The 20,937-nt window shown below is 43.2% G+C and overlaps 1 protein-coding gene across 4 annotated transcripts; it reads right to left on the bottom strand.

The window, feature by feature from the left end:
• Positions 1 to 109: 109 nt before the first annotated feature.
• On the bottom strand, positions 110 to 20,167 carry ddx23 (DEAD (Asp-Glu-Ala-Asp) box polypeptide 23). 4 transcript variants are annotated; one of them, XM_061843476.1, is made up of 17 exons: positions 20,147 to 20,167; positions 13,977 to 14,134; positions 13,778 to 13,891; positions 11,382 to 11,475; positions 11,250 to 11,315; positions 9,848 to 9,986; positions 9,617 to 9,750; positions 8,143 to 8,255; positions 6,490 to 6,633; positions 6,142 to 6,367; positions 4,562 to 4,707; positions 4,303 to 4,480; positions 2,703 to 2,945; positions 2,472 to 2,623; positions 2,270 to 2,378; positions 1,921 to 2,095; positions 110 to 703 (listed from the first exon to the last, which is right to left on the bottom strand). In XM_061843476.1, exons 2-17 carry the CDS (start codon positions 14,132 to 14,134, stop codon positions 480 to 482), a joined length of 2,415 nt encoding a protein of 804 aa, XP_061699460.1. In that variant the 5' UTR covers positions 20,147 to 20,167; the 3' UTR covers positions 110 to 479. The 4 variants fall into 4 exon arrangements, with proteins under 4 accessions (XP_061699460.1, XP_061699442.1, XP_061699432.1 ...); XM_061843458.1 differs by lacking the exon at positions 20,147 to 20,167 and adding an exon at positions 16,914 to 17,010; XM_061843448.1 differs by lacking the exon at positions 20,147 to 20,167 and adding an exon at positions 16,544 to 16,876.
• Between the last annotated feature and the right edge of the window lie 770 nt (positions 20,168 to 20,937).

The raw sequence follows: 20,937 nt of genomic DNA, 5'->3' as shown, positions 1-20,937 counted from the left end.
TGGGTGCAAAACGAGTGGCTGGATTCTGTGGCGTTCAGCCACGAGGCCAAGGTTTGATCATCGCCTCCGTTTTAAATGTAATAAATGCTTACTTTTTTTAAATAAAATGTTTCAACAAAAACAGATATTTATTCACATCTTGCTTTCATACAAATGTTTAGAATTAAAATGTTACATTGTATTGTTCTCGAAATTTAAAGCAGAAAAAAAAAGATTTTTGACGAGTCCATAATAACAGTAATTAGGGGAGGGGAAAAAAAAAACCACGCAAGCTACTTTTCGTACGGACTTCTTTCCAGCTCCGACAATGAGGGTCTTTTTAATCCCTTACATCACAGATCATTAAGTGTGGGAATTCTGTTTTCGACGATTCTGCTTTCTGAATTTAATTGCAAAGAAATGTTCTAGCTGAATGTTAAGCAGGAGTAAAATGGAAAAAAAAAAAAAGTTGTTTTTAAGTGCAAAGCAAGCACTTGAATTCAAGCAAAGATAGTCTCTTCTCGCCTCTTCTTGGTCAAGATGGTTCCGGGTTTGTGCTGTGCATCCGGGTGGTTTGCCAACTCTGGCGGGCAGGTGGACACGGGGCTCTCGAGGATGGCCTGCTTCAAGTCGTAGAACACGGCCGAGTCCTCCTTGGTGAGGAAGGTCATGGCCACGCCGCTCTTACCGGCACGACCCGTACGACCAATACGATGGATATAATCTGGGAGAAATAATCCGTTGGAAGGTTTAGCCAGCGATACAAACGAGACACCCAGAAAGTTTAATAAAGCCAACCACAACGGCACTCTTGAGCGCAGTCCAGTCACAGCAGTGGAAAGAGTAGTTGTGTTTGGAAAATGCTTCCCTTTTTTGGATGGAAAGCCATTTCCAAGTCAATGGAGGATGACCATCCACCCATTCATCAATTTTCTACCACTTCTCCAGGTCAGGTCGGGTCGCGTGGAAGTAGCTTCAGCAGGGATACGCAGACTTCCCTTTCCCCAGCCACTTCTTCCAGTTCTTACAGAGGATACCGAGATGATCCCAAGGCAGCCGAGAGACATACCGTAATTCCCGGCCTACAGAGAGCACCTGGTGATAAGCCTCGGTATACAGAAAGAGCTTAACGCTAGCGCAGCCTCGCTAATGCTAACGCGGCGGTGCTAACGCTAATGCGCCCTTGTTAACGCTAATACAGCGGTATTAATGCTAACGCGGCGGCGCTAACTCTAACTGGTGCGGTGGCTGTGAAAAAAGTCGCGGCTTGTAGGTCGGGAATTATGGTAGTATCTAGAGCGTGTCCTGGGTCGTCTCTCCTGGGTCTCTTTCCGGTGGGACATGACCAGAACGCCTCACCAGGGAGGCATCCGGATCAGATGCGCCATCCACCTCATCTGGCTCCTCTCAATGTGGAGGAGCAGCGGCTCGACACTGAGCCCCTCCCTGATGACCGAGCTTCTCACCCGATGTCTAAAGGAGAGCCCGGACACCCCTTGGCCGCTTGTATCCGGGATTGTTCTTTCGGTCATGACCCACAGCTCGTGCCCATAGGTGAGGGTAGGAACGTAGATAAACTGGTAAATTGAGAGCTTCGCCTTTCAACTTAGCTCCCGCTTTACCACAACGGACCGATGCAAAGTCCGCATCACTGCAGACCCTGCACCGATCCGTCTGTCGATCTCCCGCTCCATTCTTCCCTCACTCGTGAACAAGACCCCAAGATACTTGAACTCCTCCACTTGAGGCAGGATCTCATCCCCGACCAGGAGAGAGCACGCGACCCTTTTCCGACTGTGGACCGTGGTCTCAGATTTGGAACTGCTGATTGTGACTATGATATGACAAATGGACCGTGGAGTATTTTTCCATGAACACAATAGTGACTCCAACAGCAGAGAATGAGAAAAGAAAAACGGACAACCCGTACGGGGTGCTTACCCTCAATGTTCTTGGCCATGTCGTAGTTCAGCACCATGGACACGTCTTGGATGTCAATACCACGACCGGCCACGTCTGTGGCCACTAGAATGTCTTTGGCACCTGCTTTGAGGTTGGAGAGTGCAAACTCTCTCTGCTCCTGCCCTTTGCCACCGTGGAGCGTGCAAGCGTTGTACTGTGAAGCCAGATTGGAACACCTCAGTTACGAAGAACTATGAAATGGTAAGACTAACCATTTGACGTTGTACCACTCTTTATTGGTAAACCAGAAGGCTGCGCATCCCTTGTCATACCGTGAGTGAATGATGCTACAGATAGTTACACAAGATCAAAATCCATAAAGACTTACGCCCATCTTCTCCAAGGACTTAGCCAGCACGTCGCAGCCCTTCTTCTGGTTGACAAAGATAATGATGGGGGGTTCGAAACCGTGCGCCAACACCTCCAACAGCTTCTTCCTGCACCACACAAAGCACACGGCGCCGCAAGTGTTTAAACCCCTTTGAGCAGCACATGCAACGGCGGAGGGATGTTTATGCCACGGGTCTTACCTCTTCTCCCCCTCCGACATGAGCAGCACCTTCTGTTCGACTCTCTCGTGAGGTTTGCCCGCTGACCCGATGTACACCACGGCGGCACGTCTCAGGTAGCTCCTTGCCAGTCTCTCCACAGCTGGCGGCATGGTCGCTGTAAACATGACAGTCTGCAAAGCAGTCAACAAGCAAACGTTTAAACGGAACAAAAACAGAGAGTGGAAGTGGAAACAATAGACAATGACATACTTGTCTGTATTTATGTTTCCCAGACTCAAAGTTCATGGTCATTTTCTCAGGGTCCTCGGCTTCTTCGGTGTCAGGCTTCTGATTGGTTACCGGGATGTACTCCAGAATCTTCTGAACGTCGGGCTCGAAGCCCATATCGATCATACGATCGGCTTCGTCGAGGACCACGTAAGTGCAGCGGCCCAGGACCAGGTAGCGGTTCTCCAGGACGTCGATCAGACGACCGGGAGTAGCGATAACAATCTGTTGGAACATGCGAGCGAGCGAGCGAGTGATGTGTCGGGCAACCTCCTCATCACTCATTAAAGCCCAAGTCTCATCCCTATAAACATTCTAAAATAGATATTGTAATGAAAAATACATCTGACATTATTCACTTCAATGTCTATACAAAAAAATAAATATGAGCTGAGAGGACGTCATCCATGCGCAAACGACATCCAAGTGGTCGCCATATTGGCTGCATCTTCTGTGCGTGATGTCACACTGGGACATTCGGCATTGAAAACATGCTGTGGACCCTGCTACGGGAGACGAACACACCCCTTCAGACACAGAAGCTCTTTTTGAAGAAGAGAACATCTCACAAATGAGTGAAGTTACCGGGGCAATATTATCCTATTGTTTCGAGCCATATTTAGATGATATGCGGATCGCAGCCAAACCACCTCCCCGCCCAATCCACCTCCGCCCGGCGGTGATGAAAACAACAGTGCCTCAGAGCGACGACGACGCTGATGCCAAACAGTCTCCCTGTCCGATCCACTTTCACAGCAGCGATGAGCCACCCCGGTGGCGATCCAAAAGGCCTGCAGAGGCTGTCCTTCAGCGGCTGCTGCACGGAAGCCTTCCAATGCGCACATCGACACATTTAGCTCCCCTGATTTATGGATTAGGCCCACCCAACTATAATTTTTTTTAGTAGCTGTATACACATCTGCCAGTCATTTGTTACCCACGAAGCTCTCGTCCTTTGCACCTGTGCAATCCATTTTTCACGACGAACCGGATCTTTTGGAAAAGTATGAGGAGAGAATCCATCCTCCTGAGTGTTTGAGCAATATCCAGCAATACAACAAGCCGGCATTTTGGCTAACACGAAGGAACAACGAGCTACCTTCCAGCAGGTAAAACTAGTAGAAACAGACGAGACCGCTTGAGTGCGCTACTGCCCTGTACATCACTTCCTGCTTCTTGTCGAGAACAAATCCCTCGAGAGGATTTTCATGGCGGGAGTTACAAAAAGCCGTGCTTTGTGGTAAAAAATGGATGGGTCCATACCGGCTGCCGTTTTTTCATTAGTAACATACTAAAAATCATGAATTTCATGACAGTGGACCTTTAAGTCTGGTTAGCTAAGCTTTTTTTTCCCCTACTTTTCAACACCCCATGTTTAACGAAAAACTTCGAGAGTGAGATTTACTAGTTTAATTTCTTCCCTAACCAAGCTCATGACTTCATTTACTTATCGTAAATCTATGCTCCTTAATGAAATAAATTCAATGGAATTTATGTTCCATGCTCCTTGTGTGTTTCCTTTTTTGTTGTCTCATTCAATAAACAGCCAAAATGAAATCTCTGAGTGGCAGCGGCGTCTCACCTCACAGCCCATCCTGAGACGAAAGCCCTGGTCCTCTCTGGAGATCCCTCCAATAACAGCCACGGTACGGATGCCGAGCGGTTTACCAAACTTGATCGTTTCCTCCTCGATCTGCTGCGCCAACTCACGAGTCGGGGCCAGGATCACAGCATAAGGACCCTGGTCAGAGTCCTCGATCCTGCACCAAAAAGCGCCTCGGTTGGATGCGAGTCACATGGAGGGAAATAATGCTTACATGTCACACAACTCCACCTATCACCTGTCAATTTTTGGAAGGGTAGTGATCCAGACGAGCAGCGGGATGAGGAAAGCAGCTGTTTTACCACTACCCGTCTCGGCCACGCCGATGATGTCACGGTTCTGCAAGCCAATGGGAATGGCCTGCCTCTGAATGGGGGTTGGATCCTGGACGTCAAGAGGACAACAAATTGTTAGTGATTTAAAAAAACGGACAAAAGCAGGCAGTGTAAAGAGGCGTGGATAGAAAGCAAGTCAGTCTGTACAAATAGAGCTCGTGCACGTGACGTCACCATTTTCACGGCGCCACATTACCGGTTAAAAAGAGCTGCTCGACGGCGTGGGAAACATTGAACCGGAGCAGAATATTCACAAAGCCCGAGACCTGTTGTGCTACTGGTTGTCACAACAGACGAGACAGATATTCAAAGAGATCATTCTATGGAATACCAGCTGAAAAGATGCGAAAAGATTGATGGATTTTTGGTATTAAAAATGATGGACAGTACCCAAATATACACGACTGTGTACCGATCACTTCATTTCGGGAAGGAATTATTCTTCTCAATCTCAAATTCCCAAGAAATATTTATAATGCCAAGTTGGCTCATTTGAGAACAATACGTTAAAAAAAACAAAACAAAACAGGGAGTCGTCTCCAATTTACATGAAGTATGTTGAAGCCACATGTTAAAACTTCGGTAAACTTCTCCGTAACAGGCGTTTTTTTTTTTTTCTTTAAAATATCCATTGCTCTCAAACGAGTCCAATGCGTATTTATAAGAAGAAAATAAACCGTCAGTCACAGTGATGTTTACGTAGGTTAACATGTGGCCTCAACACGCATCCGTGTCTGGAGGCTGTGGCCTATCCCAGTTGTTTATTTTATATTTTTAAATACGCATTGAACTAATTTGAGAACAATGCATATCTAAAAAAAAAAAAAAAGAGGTTTACTGACGTTTAACGTGTGGCCGCAACACGCTTCGTGCACGGAGGAGCTGACTCCCTGTCGTCCACCCCCCCCCCTCCCCCCGAATCATAGTTAATGAATGCGATTTTGTGTAAAACGAGGGAACATTTATTCAAATATAGCTATTTGTATTGAAAAAATCTGAGTGGCTCCATTGCAATGTGGGATTTATTCTTGATTGAGAACCAATCCAGCAACAAAGTATTCGTATGCATCTCGACTTTTCTACGCTTTCAAACTCTTCCGTGTAAATTTCGACGACTTGCTCACCAGATCCATGTGTAGATCCAGTTGTCCAAGACAAGCAAAAGCGGGGTAATAGTCCACTTTCTAATCGGCGAAAACAACTTCGGCATTAAATATGGGTCCTCTATGTCAAGTGTCTCTCATTTTTCTACGTACCTTTGGTTATTATCACCTTCTATACGTTTAAAGGTATCGGACAAAACTCCGGGAGACGTATTTTCGTGTCGTCTCCAACCGACTTAGCATTGAAAAATGGTTTGTTTGACCGACACTTCCGGCCAGTGATGAGATTTGATGACGTAGGCGCACGAGCTCTATACAGACTCACAGAAATTAAACATTCAACAAGTGACACGTAAGTCTGTATTTCAGCATTGGCTGACCTTGTAACCACATTTGTCGATGACCTCCAGGATGTGGGCTGGCAGCTGGTACTCCTTCCAGTTCCTGATGGGGTTCGGGATCTTTCCTCCCTTCGTGGTGATGCTGTAGTCCTCCCGGAAGATTCTCCAGTCTCTGTCGGTCATCTCATCCAGCTTCTTCTGAGACCAGTGCCTGTCGTCCCAGCGTTGCTTGGCTTCTTTCTTGCGCATCTTCTTCAGTCTCGTCCTGAGAGCAGTGACGAGTGCAGACGACACAATCCACACACACACACACACACACACACACACAGATTGAGTTGGGGCAAGTGGCTTGATGGTGGATCATTCAAAAATGGATACTGCACTCACTCTTCTTGTTCCTTCTCCTCCATTGTGCGCCTTTTCTCCATCAGGTCACCATAGAAACGTGACTGCTCTCTTTTCTGCTGCTTGAGGTCGATGCCAGCGATGAAACCGCGTCCGTACAGCTGCACCGAGTGTTTTTCTTTGTATCTGTGAACACATCTCATTGATCACATTGTTCTGAAGGAATGATTGTGGGTCACCGAACGTTCGTGATAGCAGCTTTTGCGGCACATTATGGGATTTGTAGTTTGTGTCATCACAAATAAAACAATATTGTAGAATATTACAAAATCAGAAGAGGAATTTTTTTCAGCATGTTTTGCAAAATGATAACAGTGAATTTCACTATTCTTATAACAGTGACAATAAAATTGTATTCTATTCTATCATCCCTCTTTAATGTTAAAATGTTATTTTGAATGGGGAGAGAGATCTCCCGATATATCATATACTCAGCAGGCTGGATATAATAATGAACGGGGGTTGACCTGGCCTGCGTTAGCCATACACATGGACAAAATTGTTGGTAACTCGCTGTTAATGAAATGAAAACCCACAGAGGTCACGGAAGTAATTGGTTATGAAAATTAACCAATGATATTCAGACATTGCTTTTGAATTATGGTTCATGAGAATTATTTTCAAAAATCCTTGAAACAAAAGTCTTAAGTACAACAGCTTTTCTTTTTTATTTAAGTCTGGATTCAAGGCAGACCCGTCGACTGAAACAGCCCTCGCAAAAGTGATGAATGACCTTTTAGCAACTATGGATTGTGACACCTCCTCAATACTATTATTACTTAACCTCAGTACTACCTTTGATCACAATATACTACTAGCTCACCTCAAAATTCATATCGGTATTGACAGGCTGAGGACTTTCATGGTTTAAATCTTGGACACAGCATGTATTCCATGGCAATGTGACCTTCACTTGCGCAGTCCCGCAGGGATCAGTAATTCGCCCTCCATGGTTCATTGTTTGTATGCTGCCACTTAGTGACACCACACCGAGATATAAGATTCACTGCTGTGCTTCACCTTCCTCCACAGATGTTCAAAAGGATTTAGATCATTTTACTCTTAGCTGTTCCTCTGTGTTTTGCCACAAGACCTGCAACTGAGACAAACCTTTCTGACACTGGGCAGCACATTTCTCTCAAGAACACCTTCATAGGATTGAGGTTTCGCTGTGCTTTGCACAGATTCAAGAAACCTTGTGCCGGATGCACCAATGCAAACCAAGAACATAACGGAACCTTCTGTTCCTTTTAACAGCAAGAAAAGTGTTGTTTTCTTGGTATGGTATATTTTTCCATCTGTGAAGAGAGCTGATGTGCCATGCCAAAAAGTTAGGGTTCTGTCTGATCTGTCCATAGGAAATCCCTGGATTGTTAACGTGCAGTTTGGCAAACATTTATTTTATCAGCGGTGTCTTCCTAGGCTGTCTCCCGTTAAGTATATTCAAATAATTCTGTGGGACCACGATACAAAAATGCTGATTTTAATTGGCTAATTTTCTGGTTTCTTTGAATTATTACTCATGGCAGATTCATGCTATTTCTGTGACCACAGGGTTTTTCTTTAATTAACAAAGAGGTACCAACAATTTTGTCCATGTGTTCTACTGTAATGATACGTTTGAACTTCACTTACATGGGGTTGTAGTCAACCGATGTGTCTTCAGAAGCATCCCACTCAAAAACAAATTTCCTGTCATTCAGGTGACGTGTTCGGCGGCGTTTCTTTGTCCCACCCAGGTAACGTTCCTGTAAAATTAAAAATGCCATCTAAGGTCTAATTTACTCACTCTCATTTAGCACCTACAGTTACGTACAATGCGGACAAAACTCTTGACACTACGGGGACCAAACAGCCCATATTAGGTAGTTCGATACCCCATACTTCCAAAGCACGCCCCACAGGTTTCCCCCGAGGGACACGGTGGAATCCTTTCTCTAAACCCACAAGACACACGTATTGGACTGTAATACTGTGATGGACTAGTTGATCAAACTCCCATCCAGTCTTGAGGACCCTGTCGAGGGTGTAGAGTTGGCCTACTGTTATACGTGCAGGACAAAAACCAGACTGCTCCTCTTGAATCTGAGGCTGAAGAGCGTAAATATGCCCCTGTAGTTGGAACACACTTTCTGGTCCCACTTCTTAAAAAGACATCTTTGAGGCGGGCTTTCGTATCTCTGGGGTTTTGAGGCCACCAAGGTGGTTAAAAAGCTCGTCGTGGCAAGGCTCAAGGGGTGATTGAGATTGTCCCACAGTGCCTAAAGGCTCTGGATGTTTTGGGATGTCCTAGTTGACAAACTTCTGCATCACTGAACAATGAGGACAGTACCTCTGGATTTCCAGACAGGGGTGATCTCCGTTCTCGTACTTTGTGTTTTCTAATGTGCCACACACTGTAAATGAGAGGCATGTCTGGACAGCTCACGGGGCAGTCTAATACTCTCGTGTTCTTAAAAAAGATGCTGCTTGGATGGCAGCATAATGGATGTTGCTCTAAAACCTGTATGTACCTGTCAGCTAAAAAGATGCCATCACAGATGTGCAGGTTAGCCAGGCCATGGGCACAAACATTCCCTTATTATCACAGACGCTGGCTTTTGAAGTTTGAATCCGGATGGTCCTTTTCCACCTTGGTCCATTGGACACAATGTCCATGATTTCCAAAAACAATTTGAAACATGGACTTGTTAGACATCAGTTCACATTTACATGATGAGTCTATCCCTGATGAGCTCAGGCCCAGAGAAACTCGTGGCTTTTCTATTGTTGGTAAAGGTAGAGTCATTTCAATGTTTAGGATTATCACATCAATGAAAGTATTAGACAAATATAAGCCATGCCAATTCAATGAAATGCAGTTTTTAAATTTGTTTTCAATGAAAGGTCCCATATTTTGGCTATTTAGAGAACAGAGTGACTAACGTGGACTCAGTATAAAAGTGTCGAAATGTAATTAAATCCAATTCAACCCAGCCCAACCCAGTTTTGCAACAGCTTTGTCCATATTTGGCACACATACAAACACGCATACACAAAAATGAATTCAATCTCCGATATGCACATAAAATAGAAATGCTAAATCAGTGTTACGTAAGAAATTCCCAACCTTGATGGCTTGGAGTTCTTTGCCTTTGTCCTTTTCCTCTCTTATCTTTTGCCGCCCGTCGTCGTCTTCGTTCCCATTGTTCTCTCGTTCCATCCGCTCGCGTCGTTCCCGTCGCTCCCTTTCTTGTGGATCCTCTGCAACGCACGTTACTGATTAGTACTGCCACGTCCACAGGTGTTAAAAAAAAAAAAAAAACTACAGCAACTGAGTGAACCAGACGACGACAAACACCGAGCATTTTTCGTCCGATGTCTTGAAAAACCCTTCTCTTCTTTCTCTCCTCCTCCATCATCCTCCTCCTCTCCTCAGTCTCTTGCTCCCGCCGCTTAAGAGCCTCTGCCTCTCGCTCTGCTTTTGACAGGAATTTTGGCTGAAATAAGGACAAAGGTGAGATGTGAGAAAGAAATGCCTATAACTTTTAAAGACTTTAAAATAGATATTATTAAGAATATATATTATTCGCTTCAATGTCTATATGAAAAAAGATATATGATCGGAGAGCGCAAAGTTGCTATGGGACGCGAACAACAGAGATTTTCGGATTTTTCCCACGCCCCTTCCGACACGGAAGCTCTTTTTGAAGAAGAAAACATCTCACAATCGAGTGAAATGACCGGGGCAATATCACCCTATCGCTTCAAGGCATATTTAGATGATATGCGGATCACTTCTAACAAACAACAGAGTCCCTGACAGTATGTATGACAGTAAGTAGCGTACTCAGGGAGACCCATGCCGGGCGAAGTAACTACTTCAGGGGTGCCCAGACACCGGTGTGCCCTGGGGGGGTGAATCTCCTACTGTATCTCCTCCCGGACGCGGCCAAACCACCTCCCTGGCCGATCCACCTCCGCGGCAGCGACCACACACCAGTCCTCGTGGCGATAACCACACCCCGGTCCAGACAGCAATGGACAACACCGGGCCCCACCGGCAATAAAAACGCCGGCCCGTGCTCATCGACACATTTAGCACCCCCTGACTTACGTACTTTATTAAGTTATGATGACGCAGATCTTTTGTTACGTTCTAAGAGAAGGATTACGTCGTACCATTCAACTATTGTTTTTTTAATAGCTCTATACACACCTATCTGTCATGTGGAACCTAGAAAGCTCTCGTCCTTTGCACCTGTGCAATCCGTTTTTCACAACGAACCAGGTCTTTTGGAAAAGTGTGAAGAGTGAATCCATCCTCCCGAGTGTTCGAGCAAAATCCAGCAATACGGAGAGACAACATTTTGGCTAAGACGATGAAAAAAAAAACAACTAATTTTTCACCGTCACAATAGGTATTAACCAATACAAAAACTCGACCCTGCTACTGCGAAAAAACGTCACTCCCTGGTTTTTCTCCAACACAAATGCCTCGAGAGGATTTTCATGGCAGGAGAAGCAAAAATCCATATACGACAGCATCCTGACGTGTGGTGAAAAAACGGATGGGTCCAGTCCGGCTGACTTTTCTTTTTTATTAAAAAGATACTAAAAATGATGCTTTACGTGCCAGTTGACCTTTAACTATGTTTGTACAGTGACCTTGAATGGCTTGAAAGGCGCCTATAAATGAAAGGAGTTCATTTCATTTTTTTAAGGGAGCCAAAAGGGCAAGTGTTCCTCAGAGAACGTCTCACCTTTGCCTCTGCTTCTTCTTCTGCCTTCTTCTTTGCAAGAAGCTCCTCCAAAGACAACGGCTGTACCTGAGAAGAGGGAACACGGGTTTAAGTTAAAAAGATTACGGCATAAAATTCTCAGGCAGACCCCACCTTCTCTTTTTTCTTTTTGTCGTCATCTTCTTCTTCTGTTTTTATCTCCTTCTCTGTCTTTAGCTTGGCGTCCTTTGATTTGGGTGAGAGACTCCTTTGGAAAAAAAAATATTGAAAGGGACTTAACTTCATGTTTTATTGTACTGATTTTTTTTTTGTTTTTGGGGGGGTCACTCATTTCTGTATCTACCTATCCATTTTCTATTCTGCTTATTCTCCCTGCTATCGTAGATAAACTGGAGCCAATCCCAGCTGACTTTGGGAAAGAGGGATGGTAAAACCAGTCAATTGCAGGTCATTGACACTCACGTCCACAGGAAAGGATAATTTTGAATCAACATAGCTGCCAACCGATAAAAAATTAACTTTCACAACAATTTGTCCAAAATTGTCTGGATTTTCGTATTTTCTAAATTTTGTCAAGAACACAGCAGTTTTGTAATAGCATAGCAGTAATAGGATAAAAATAATTGCATACTGTTCTATTGCACAAGACAAATATTTACCTTCAATTGTAATTATTCACAAATTACGGCTTCAATATTTATTATTGCAATGTATTTATTGTGTCAACTTTATAATGGCGGACAGAGTTGCATCCTGAATAAATGTAGAAATATTTAAAAAATATCTGCGGCTATAGCATTGGCAAGCAAAGCCCCGCTGGTGCCTGGGGCACACAGGTGGGGGGTGCGATGTCCATGTAGAGCCGTTGTTAATGCCTCATTAAACACAATCGTACATACTGAAAGCGGTTCTCATCGTGTTTATCGTGTTAGTCACGTGACGTACAAAATTAGAAAGCGTAACTGGATTGGCTGGGTGTTGTGTTCGGACAGCCTTTGCTAATGTCTGTGACCTGAAGTAACCCAGCCTGTTTCACACTGAAGTTAGACGTTGAATTTCAGACAGCGAATTTTAGGAAGTTGAATCTCAGGAGACTGAAAATATTGCATTAGAATTTTGAAAGGTTGATTATATTTTATACACCGAATTTGTTAACATCAAAAAGTTAAACTGAAATACATTTATTGAAAATCTGATCCCTTTAAAAAAAAAGAAGAAAAAAAACAATGTGAATTTAAAAATGTAGTCAAAATATGTACGCAAAAAATAAAAAAATAAATTTTACGTGTCTTTTTTGGAGAATATTTACAGCATATTTATTGTTTGTCAAACTACTTTGGATACATAAAATGTAATTTGTTTACCTTTAATGTATTATTTTTATATCTATAAACCTCTAAAATATATGTACATTATATTTACTGTTTCTACACCTCAAATGTAGCATCTCCACTTCATAAAAGCATATGAAGCTCTAATGTTGCATTTTATACATTATATTTTCACCCTTAATGGAGCATAATCACATCCTACTCTTACCTCTAATGTCCCAATTCACATTAAATATTCCATACACCTTTAAGAGTCGATTTTTATTTTATGTCCCTGGAACATCTACATAACGTTTTTTTTTGGTATAGACGTTTATACAATTTATTTCTTCCACACTTTTATGTACAGAGAAAGAAATAAAGAAAAGAGGAAAAAATGGAGAGAGAATAAAATATTTATATATGGGGGGGGGTTTCCCCCAGTGGCATTTTTAATTCACACACACATGCATGACACATATTTACATACGGGACGCAAGGAATGGAGAGACCTGGAGGAAGCCCCGGAGCCTGGATTTGAATTTCCCGACCCGTAAATTGTTAGGTGGATGTCGTAGGTAACCATTACACTATTGTGCCATCTCATTCCTTTATAGCATTGCTCGATAAGTTAGACGAAAAATGTGATTACATGGTCACAATGCCTGCTATTTTACTGCATAATCTTCGGAAGTGTATAGCTCTGATCAAAGTGAAACCAAAATAATGCAGTATCATCCAAAATATTTACCGTAATTCCCGGCCTACAGAGCCTCACTGAGTAAAGGAAATACCATTTGGTGCATAAATACGCCGCAGCTGTGTAAAAGCCGCAAGTGCCCACATTGAAACTCGAGATATTTACAATGACGGTACACAGAAAGAGTTTAATGCTAGCGCTAATGCCGCGTTAACGCTAACGGGGCCGGTTAAAATAAAACTTACCGGTAAATATCACTGATACACGCCAGTAACACAGCAGGAACATGCTAGCACGGCACTAACGCTAGCGCAGCACTAACGGACGGTAAAAGTCACTTCCTCGGCACATATATTCCACCGGTCTCATTCTTACCTTTTCCGCTTGAGTGCCCCCCTGGCGGCCATTAGAAAAACTGCACAAATTAGCCACGTCACCGCATAAACCGCAGAGTTGAAAACGTGTGGAAAAAAAGTCGCGGCTTGTCGGCCGGAAATTATGGTAATTTCCCCAAATTGTAGATGATGGTGTCTATGTACCTGGAGCGCCTGCTGCGATCCTTATCACGCCGATGGCTGTCTCGGTCCTTACGGCTTCTGTCTCGGTCCTTGTCTCTGTCACGTTCCTTTTCCCTGTCTTTTATGCGGCGGTCTCTGCAGTCACAATGAAAGTCAAGACTGGAGACATGTTGAACCACAGCCGCGTGTTGTCGAGGGCGTTGACTTTTAGAGTTCCTACCTTTCTGTAGATTTAGAGCGGTTGCGTTCCCGGGATCTACGCCGTTTGCGTGTCGGCGATGGCTTCCTGTCTCTTTCCCTTGAACGGCTGCGTTTACTCTCTTTGTCTTTGGTCCCTGAAGAGTCAGCGTCTTTCTTCTCGGAGGAATCGGCTGCCATCTGAAAGCGTAAAGACAACATACAGATCAGGGGTGTCGAACTCATTTTTGTCGCGGGCCACACTGTCGTTACGGTTTCCCTCAGAGGGCCGTTGTGACTGTGAAACCATAAAAATCGTTCATCGCCTCATTATAACGTGAATATTTATTTTTGGAATCAGAAATCAAGGGTAATGGGTTTTTCATCTATTGTTAATGTTCGGTAAAAACCCTTGCAACACCTCAACATTATGATTTATGATATAACAATTTGAAATACTGGTACAGATTTTAACAAGAATCACGGAAGTTGGCACGCATGATTCGCCTTCGCGGGCCACGTAAAAATCATGCGGCAGGCCAGATCTGGCCCCCGGGCCTTGCGTTTGACACCTCTAATTTAGATGATTGAGCATCTTGTCTTCATATGAACAGACATTTGGCAATGGTCTTTAACGATCAGGATTTTTAAATCACCAATCAGGGAACTTACGAGGTGCACCGCGTTAAAAGTATGCGAACAGAACTCAAGCAAGCCAGCACGCGTTATTTCCCCATTTTATTCTTATGATACAGTCGGCGAGAGCCACTTGTGTTGTCATCCCCACGGTAACGTGTGGTCAAGTCGCATTTGAATTTACAAGCTAAAACCCAATGACCATAAAAAACTGGGATGCGGCGCTGTCGGAAAACATGATTTTATTGCAGTAGTCTGACATATTGCAATATTCTGGAAGGGCAAATTTGTCTTGCGCGTAGTCTGATACGCGAATCCACATTCCATCTTTCAGGCGCCTTGTCTCTTTCATTGCAGATTTTAATTTTAAATCTTGATTGGCTGGCGGACTGTATTTACAGTACAGCGTCAAAAGACACGTAAAAACAATATATCCATTCATCCATTTTCTTAGCCGCTTATCCTCACAAGGGTCACGGGTAGTGCTGGAGCCTATCCAGGCTGCCAATGGGCAGGAGGCAGGGTACACCCTGAACTGGTTGCCAGCCAATTGCAGGGCACCTGGAGATAAACAGTCACACTCACAATCACACCTAGGGGCAATTTAGTGTCCAATTAATGTTGCATGTTTTTGGAATGTGGGAGGAAACCAGAGGGCCAGGTGAAAACTCACGCAAGCACGGGGAGAACATGCAAACTCCATACAGGTGGGGGGTGGGATCGAACCCAGGTCCTCAGAACTGTGAGGCCAAAGCTTTACCAGCTGAGCCCACCGTGCCGCCTAAAAACTATATAAATGCTGCTGTATAAAAATAAAGTAGCTTTTAGATTCAGATATGCTGTGCATGACAACGACGTGGAGCAAACGTCTTTCTCGGAGCGGCGAATTATGACATCGAAAGCGATAAAATTGATCGGCAAAAAAAATGCCAATTATCGGCCGATACAAACAGGCCGATCAAATCGGTGTAAAGTCTGCTTGATATTACACAGCCTTTACCAAACAAAAACAAAGCAAAGCGGACAAGGAGTCAAGTATGCATTAGGTACAGATTATATCAAAATATATTAGATCGTGACTAGCAATTCACTCGCGTTATGACACTGAAAAAAAAAAAAAAAACTTCATTCCATACGTGCTGTCAATTATATCTTAATCTTTGAAATGTTAATCTTAATATTTAATCCTGTGTAACCAGTCCCAGCATGCACTACAACGAGAAAACCCATTCATGAAATATGTAAATACAGAGCACATCTGCCTCACAATTCTGAGGTCCCGGGTTCAAATCCAGCCTATGGATATTCTCCAGGTTTACTCTAACGTTCCAAAAAAAGGACGTGGACGTGGAAGAGTAAAATGGAGATACTAAATTGTCCGTAGGTGTGAATGATTCATGTCTTTATGCCTTACTGTACATAAATGACCTGCAAGTCATTAGCACGCAGTCCAAGGTGTATTGGCCGTCTTGCGCAAAGTCAGCGGAGATGGGCACTAGTACACTCGCAACATTAGTGAGGATAAGCAGTTAAGAAAGTGATTAGATATTCAATCCAGAAAAACAGCCAGCATTTTCTCTCTTTTTTTGTGCCAGATTTTGGGCATATGGATTTCAAATAGAAACACCAATAATAATATAATTTTCTCTATTTCACACAAGGTAATACTGAAATTCTTTTCACATCACGTCGTTGGTAAATATCTTTACCAACACATTTTCATGGTGGTAATTCACTATTATTACTGTTGTTTTATGTTAAATTCAAAGTAAAGTGCTCTTGAGTATGATCCAAGCAGCCCCCCCCAAAAAAAGGAAAAAGGTCCGTTGAAAGACAACATTTACCTTTCAACAAAAAAAAGTACCATCCATTTTTATAATATCTCAACTCCCTGATTCACAATGACTTCTGTGAAAGAAAATTTGAGCCCATTTGCAACATAAAATCCTTCATCTTTATCACAAAATAAGTCACCTTGTGATGTGCATCGCTCCACTATGCAATAAAATCCTCAATTTTGGTAATTTTAGTATCGTACCTAAAATATCACTGCATGCCTTCTTTGTTTTGGACTTTAAACGCATATCTTACTTTAAAAAAAAAACTCACTTAAACGAGGACTCAGAAATTTAGAATGCAAACTAGCCCAGAAAAAATACCCCATTTAACTTCCGTCTCATTTGCACATTATGAAAATATACTTGAACGAACGACAGCAGTGCGTGGAGCAAATAAGCGAAACCCGCAGCAACGGAGAGATTCGTATTACCAAAAAAATACGGATGTTTGACACTAACTTAACGTTCAAATAGAGTTCAAAAATATAGATATTTTTTCAATTTACCGTGATTCCTTGTGACCAAAACACGATTATTGGACGCTTCAAGCAGACGCCATTAACACTGGACACAAGGGGAGACGACAAGAAGTTGTGGGAATTGTAGTACCGAAGGACCAAAGTGTCGGTTAGAACCTCAATTTGAAACTACATTTCCCTGCAGGGTGAAGCTGCGTCGAGGACCACGTTTATGGACACCTAAATGCCTTTTCAAAATACAGTAATTATCCTTCTCCTCGCTAATCTTTCTTGAGCACCAGATATGAAGGTAGCAGATAAAACGACAAGGATGCAATTGCAAACATAATTTCAGATTTTTTTCTAAATTACTTTACATTGATAGGATATATTTTATTGTTGATTTTTTAAAAAAAAAGTCATTTTGATGAAGATAATAAGCAAGTTATGATTTAATGTTTGGATCCATGCATTGCCTTCCATGAGATGAACGACTTTACCAACATGGCCGCTACATAGATGAAGTAATCTGCTCCAGAGTATCCCCATATACCTATATTTAATACCAATTTCAAACACAAGGTGGCGAGCGTGTTTTTCGTTTCTGTAAAAAAAAAATGTATTTATTTTCGGGAGTTTGTTCACTGTAAAGTGTATGTTTTATTGTCAACGAAATACGCAGAATTAATGGGACGTAGTTCATGTAGTTCAAAGTGTTTGAAATAGGTGACCATGCACGGCGCCTGTTTTCTCTCCCGGATCGATTTTCAGGATTTAACGTAGTTTATATATATATATATATATATATATATATATATATATATATATATATATATATATATATATATATAATTTTATTTTTATTTATATATAGTTTAGAGTATTTTTTTTCCCTAATGGGACAAGCCGAAAGGGGAAAAAAGAAGACTTGGGCTTGTTAAGTAGCTAAGGAATGGTCCATATCTATATCTAAATAGTGTATAACAGATAAGAAGGATATTATTATATCTCCCACTTACATTGTGTGTGTGTACACACACTGTACAATATATATATATATATATATGTCTTCAGTGATGTGTAGGAGCAATCATTATTCAAAGCAACCACTGGAAAAAAGCACAAATGACCTTCAAAAATCAACTTTTTAGGCTTGCCACAAGGTTTTTATAAGCCATAGCTACAGCAGAATGATAGAGGACCTTGAAAACATTCAACTACAGGCTGAGCGATCCCAATTCACATTCCCGTCTCGTCTTTCCCTCCACGAGATCAAAAGAACGTCTGAACTGTCCACGTTGCCCTTATGAAGGTGAAACAGCGCCAGTTGAATTGATGTCTTGGAAGAGAAACCAAACATGAGAGTAGACCAATGGAAAAGATATTCACTGTTTGAGGATTTTTTTTTAAATATGGTCTCATGTTCTATATGCCAGAACTGTATAACCATACCATAATTATGTCACATGTTCAGTCTACAGTTTACATTATTTTGTAGCTCAAAAAAAAAAAAGAGAAAATTGCTGGGGTAAAGCAAATGAAAGACGATCCCTTAACAAAACAGGAAGGTCAAATCATTGAAGAGTAATAAATGTTCTATTATTTTATTCTATTCAACACGAGTTGATAATTGTAATTTGAGTGCATAACAAGCAAGAGAAATCGTGCCACATTTGTTAAGATCAAAAGCTGCGGCGATCACAAGCACACAGTTGAATAGAAATGTTCTAAGCGTGTTTTCAACACCCAGAGCACATTGCGTCATGAAAACATTGAAGGAATCTCAACTCAAGAAACAAACAAACAAAAAATCCTCAGATGATGTTTTCTGAAAAACAAACGTTCATGTTGAATAAGGTTCTTTGGGAGAGCTCTGCAAGGCACTGTCATGAGCCAGTGGCACGGGGGCGGATCCAAATGCAGGACTGCCAGGCAAAGGCATAATGTTCAGAGTGGTTTTATTCCCAACTGAGGTCATACGCAGTTTAAAGCCCAAGTGTCATCCCTATAAACATTATAAAATAGATATTGAAATGAAAAATACATATGACATTATTCCCTTCAATGTCCATACGAAAAAATAAATATGAGCGGAGAGCACGTCATCCATGCACAAAGTTGCGGAAGTGTCAGTCGACATCCAAGTGGTCGCCATATTGGCTGCATTTACTGTCCGTGACGTCACAGTGGGACATTCGCCATTGAAAACACGTAGTGGCCCCTAATATGGGAGACGAACACGCCACTTCTGACATGGAAGCTTTTTCCGAAGAAGAGAACATCTCACAACGTGACCGGGGAAATATTACCCTATCAAGCCATATTTAGATGATATGCGGATCACGGCCAAACCATATGGAGCCAAACCACCTCCCCGCCCGATCTACCTACATGCGGCGGTGATAAAAACAACGCCGCCTCTGAGTGACGACGCCGTGGCCAAACAGCCTCCCCGTCCGATCCACCTCCGCGGCGGAGATGAGCCACCACGGCCCGGCACCGCGACGAGCCACCCCTTGTTGACAAGGCCGAGCTGGTACGGCGATCCACAAGAGTGGCGGAGGCCATAATTCAGCGGCTGCTCCACGGAACCCTTCCGATGCCCATATCGACACATTTAACACCCCTGACTTACGAATTACGTCCCGCCCACCCATATTTTTTTTAGTAGCTGTATACACACCTTCCTGTTATTTGGAAGCCACAAAGCTCTCGTCTTTTGCACCTGTGCAATCCATTTTTCACAACGAACCGGGTCTTTTGGAAAAGTATGAAGCGCGAATCCACCCTCCTGAGTGTTCGACCAATATGCAGCAATACAACGAGCCGGCATTTTGGCTAACACGCAGGAACAACAAGCGACCTTCCCGCAGGTCAAACTAATAGAAACAAACGAGTCCGCTAGAGGACGCTCCTGCCCCGTACGTCACTTCCTGCTTCTTGTCGAAAACAAATCCCTCGAGAGGATTTTCATGGCGGGAGTTACAAAAAGCCGCATACGTCAAAATCATGTTTTGTGGTGAAAAAAACAGATGGGTCCATACCGGCTGCTGTTTTTTCATTAATAACATTCTAAAAATCATGCATTACATGACAGTGGACCTTTAAGCAGTCCAAGTAGGCAGAGCCGCAAAAACGCTAGGCTAGACGCAAGGACCAAAAACATGAAACGAGGTCCGATGGCAAAACTTGGAAACATGAACAAAAACGTGGCTCGACTATGGTGGCGCAGGCTCGCTGTGACAAATGTTTGGTCGCTCTACACTAAACTTGAAACTTACGCACAGTAGCGGACTAACCCAGGAGGCGCTGGAGCAACGAACTGGCAAATACCGATGACACATTTATCGCTTAAGTACTTGGTCCATTAGAGTCCAAAATGCAACAGAGCTGTGAGAGCTGGCACCGCCCAGGGGTTAGGCCTGGCCACGCCCCTCACAGTAAGCTCCGCCCACAGCAGTGACCAGGCCATGCCCGTGACAGGCAGGTTACCAACAATTTATTCTCCCTGTGCACTTTGTCGCTTATCCTCACAAGGGTCGAAGGGAGTACTGTCAACGGGCAGGAGGCCGGGTACACCCTGAACTGGTTGCCAGCCAATCGCAGGGCACTTGGAGACAAACAGCCGCACTCACAATCCCACCTATGGGCAATTTAGAGTGTCCAAATTATTGTTGCATGTCTTTGGGGTGTGGGAGGAAACCGGAGTGCCCAGGCAGGCACGGGGAGAACACGCAAACTCCACACAGGCGGGTCCGGGATTGGACCCGGGACCTCAGAACTGTGAGGCCGACGCTTTACCAGCTGATTCACCGTGCCGTGCGTTCAAACCTATAAAAAAAAAAAAAAATCAAAGTACCAATGTCTAAACAGACGCCATCTTTGAACTTTTGAAATCTACATTCATTGTTGTTCATAGTTCTTGTAACATTTTCAGTTCATTCATGATTATTGCGGTCCGTATGCATTCTGTCGGTTCTGTGTAACGTTGACTCATTTCTTAATTCATATCCCCGTGTTGATAATCAAAATCATTTCTGTACACATGTAACACGGAAAATATGCCACGCAT

Source organism: Syngnathoides biaculeatus, chromosome 2, assembly GCF_019802595.1.
Source record: "Syngnathoides biaculeatus isolate LvHL_M chromosome 2, ASM1980259v1, whole genome shotgun sequence".
In the NCBI taxonomy this organism is placed as follows: domain Eukaryota; kingdom Metazoa; phylum Chordata; class Actinopteri; order Syngnathiformes; family Syngnathidae; genus Syngnathoides; species Syngnathoides biaculeatus.
The sequence above is the reverse complement of the archived record's forward strand: the minus strand, read 5'-3'. Positions and strand labels throughout refer to the sequence as shown.

Coding starts and splice junctions, on each gene's coding strand:
- ddx23 (XM_061843476.1), bottom strand. CDS start 14,134: ATGGCAGCCGATTCCTCCGAGAAGAAAGACGCTGACTCTTCAGGGACC. Junction 9,987..11,249: donor AAGAAGAAGCAGAGGCAAAG/GTGAGACGTTCT, acceptor TCCTTATTTCAG/CCAAAATTCCTGTCAAAAGC. Junction 4,481..4,561: donor ACCCTTCCAAAAATTGACAG/GTGATAGGTGGA, acceptor TTTTTGGTGCAG/GATCGAGGACTCTGACCAGG.